Consider the following 3,401-nt stretch of genomic DNA (forward strand, 5'->3'; position numbering starts at 1 on the left):
GCTGGAGTGCAGTGGTGCGATCTTGTCTCACCGCAACCTCCGCCTCCCTGGTTTAAGCGATTCTTCTGCCTCAGCCTCCCTAGTAGCTGGGATTACGGGCGCACGCCACCACACCTGTCTGATTTTTGTATTTTTAGTAGAGACTGGGTTTTGCCATGTTGGCCAGGGTGATCTCGAACTCCTGACCTCAGGTGATCCGCCTGTCTCAGCCTCCCAAAGTGCTGGGATTACAGGTGTGAGCCACCGCGCCTGGCCCAGGAGTTTTTCATGTGACCCTCGCCCTGCCCAATCACAGACCCTCCTTCTAAAAGTAATTATGATCCTAAATTTCATACTTATCACTCTGAAATTTCTTTATAGCTATATGATTTGGCTTTCTTTTCCAGTCTCTCAATAGTGTCTTTTTGATGAATAAAATGTCTCAATTTTGATTTAATCTGCCTTTTTCACTTTAGTCAAAAATTTTACATACAATTTAAACAGTATTTTCTATCCCAAGTTGGTGAAGATATCTTCTCAATTACCTTTTAAAAGTTTTATTGCTTCACTCTTCAAATTTATTTTTCGATTTCCTGAAATTGATTTTTTTTTTTCAGATTTTGTTTTTCCAATATGGATATGTTATTTTCCTAGCACCAGTTATATTGAAAGTCTATCATTTTCTCACTGTACTGAAATGCTTTACTTGTCATAAAGCAAGTGCCCATATGGGCATGAGTCTTTGGGTATTTTCAGCTTCCATTTACTTATTTATTTCTGGCAACTAGCAATCCCCACCACAGTCACTATATCAGGCACAAGCAGGCTAATTGATCCAAATTTAGGTTCAGGATCTTGAGTCTAGACTTGACGTAACATCCTCTGCATCCATAATAAGGGAGTAAATAGTATTTATTTTTGAGACTTTTAGCTTCCCTAGATTGAATAACCAATTGTCAGGAGTGGAACCAAAGTAAAAGAAAACGCTTGCCACTAAGTAATGGCTGCAGATTGAAGGTAGCAGAGATTTTTGTCTGCACCTGTGTCATGAAAATAATCCCAAAGAAAGAGTGTCATGGTCAGCGATAAATTTAATCAGTTAATGTGCATAATAAATTTATCCATTATTTCATTTGTTTCATAACATTCCCAAAAGTAACAGAACTCAAAATTACATCAATACTCTTACATCCCTTATCAGAAATGATTTGTGTCATGGGAGGTGCATTTCAGTGCTTCATAGCATTTGCCTAAAAAAAATCCTTAACTTTTACATTTTTTATTGTTGTTGTTATTATTGTTGTTATTATTATTTGAGATGGAATTTTGCTCTTGTCACCCAGGCTGGATTGTAATGGCATGGTCTCTGCTCACTCTGCCTCTTGGGTTCAAACTATTCTCCTCCCTCAGCCTCCCGAGTAGCTGGGGTTACAGGCACCCACCACCAAGTCCAGCTAAATTTTGTATTTTTAGTAGAGAAGGGGTTTTACTATGTTGGCCAGGGTTGTCTCAAACTCCTGGCCTCAAGTGATCTGCCCACTTCGACCTCCCAAAGTGGTGGGATTACAAGCCTGAGCCATGGTTGACATCTTTAGATATTTAAACATCTCTCAGTGCAATAGTTTTATATGCTGTTTTACAAGCCTGAGCCATGGTTGACATCTTTAGATATTTAAAACATCTCTCAGTGCAGTGGTTTTATATGTTATTTTTTCCTTCCACGTTTTTTACTCAATTCATGAATAGTGCAGGACGCCTGGAAGTTGATTATCAGAATCTTATATCTGTAGGGACATTCTTCTTCTGACACTGGATAGTAGAAGGGTTGGACAGCTTCTCTAACAAGCTAAGTAGATGCCTATGTTGACTTAGTTCCCAGTCTGAGTCACTTGCTTCTTATATCCCAACCTCTGGAACAAGGCAAATGGTATAGGTTTCTCCAGAGGTCACAGGATAAATGCCCCTATTGAATTCTGGGGACATTGAGCCATTCTTCAAACAAGCAGCAACAACTTAAGATTATTTTTCAAGGCAATTGTGTTTCCCATCATTCTTCTAAAAGCATTTTTCATGTCCTTATTCCTCAGGCTGAATATGATGGGGCTGAGGAAGGGGGTAATGACAGTATAAGGGACTGCTATGAGTGTGTCATCTCCTGAGGCTTCTGGCTTCAAATAAAAAATAGATGCAAAACCAAAGTGGATTATAACCACTGTGAGATGGGAGGCACAGGTGGAGAAGGCCTTCTGCTTGCCCTCAGCTGAAGGAATCCTGAGGACAGCAGAAATAATGAAGACATAAGTCAGGATGATGAGCAGAAAGGTACCCAGCAAGCCGGACACTGAGATCAGTGTTACAATGAATTCTGTGAGATTACTGTCTATGCAAGACAGCCTAATAACTGCCCGCATATGGCAGAAGAAGTGTTTGACAAGGTTGGGTCTGCAGAAAGAGCCCCTGAATATCAGTGCAGTCTCTGTAAGAGAGATAAAGAAGCCTGCAGTCCAAGCAGAGGCCACAAGTTGTCCACATACAATGTTGGTCATAAGCAGCGGATATTTTAGAGGGTTACAGATGGCAAGGAAGCGGTCATATCCCATCAAAGTGAGGATGATACACTGTGTACCACCAAGTCCCAAGAAGAAGCACATCTGTAAGCTACAACCTATAACTGAAATGCTTCTGTCCTTGGCCAGTAGATCTTTCAGCATCTTTGGGACGATGGTCAGTGTGTAGCAGGTCTCAGAGAAGGAGAGTGAACAAAGGAAGAGATACATAGGGCTGTGGAGGGACCTGTCCACCCGGGTTAGGCCCATGATGGTCAGATTACCTGCAAGGGTGAGAAGGTAGAGACAAAAGAAGACCACAAAAAGAAATGTCTGTACATGTGGGTACACAGAAAAGCCAACAAGAATGAATTCCTTCAGGACTGTCTGGTTGATCCTCATCATTTGAATGTCTGAAATTTGAAAGAAACAACAATAAACATTCAACTTTTGAATGATACCATCAAATGAAAATTGTGATGACTAAGATAAATCATCAGAATTACAATTACCACTGCTTTTTCATGTAGTTTAGCAAAACTATTTATGTGTAGGTAATGTGTTTTTCTCGTTTTTCATCCATTCATTGTTTCCTTTATTCAGCAGCTAATTAGTGATGACTTAGTATATGACATCACTATGTATATGACAAGAAGGCTTGCTCTGGCCTATTTTTAAAAGGATTTTATGAGCAGATGATATAATATGGGAGGAAACACTCCAGTTGATGCTCAGATAAAGGAGGTTCAGATGCATTAGGTGAGCTTTATTTGGATGAACTTCTGAACACAGAGAAAACTTTTAGGTGGATAATAGACAGAGTCAGGGTCCAACACATAAACTTCCACACATTGTATGGTCTATAAATATTTACTG

General features: G+C 40.0%; 1 protein-coding gene across 1 annotated transcript; it reads right to left on the minus strand.

The window, feature by feature from the left end:
- Positions 1–1,973: 1,973 nt before the first annotated feature.
- Positions 1,974–2,967, minus strand: LOC112620590 (olfactory receptor 10X1). The gene has a single exon (XM_025379339.1). It carries the CDS (start codon positions 2,928–2,930, stop codon positions 1,974–1,976), a length of 957 nt encoding a protein of 318 aa, XP_025235124.1. The 5' UTR covers positions 2,931–2,967.
- Between the last annotated feature and the right edge of the window lie 434 nt (positions 2,968–3,401).

The sequence above is a fragment of the Theropithecus gelada genome, chromosome 1, assembly GCF_003255815.1.
Source record: "Theropithecus gelada isolate Dixy chromosome 1, Tgel_1.0, whole genome shotgun sequence".
In the NCBI taxonomy this organism is placed as follows: domain Eukaryota; kingdom Metazoa; phylum Chordata; class Mammalia; order Primates; family Cercopithecidae; genus Theropithecus; species Theropithecus gelada.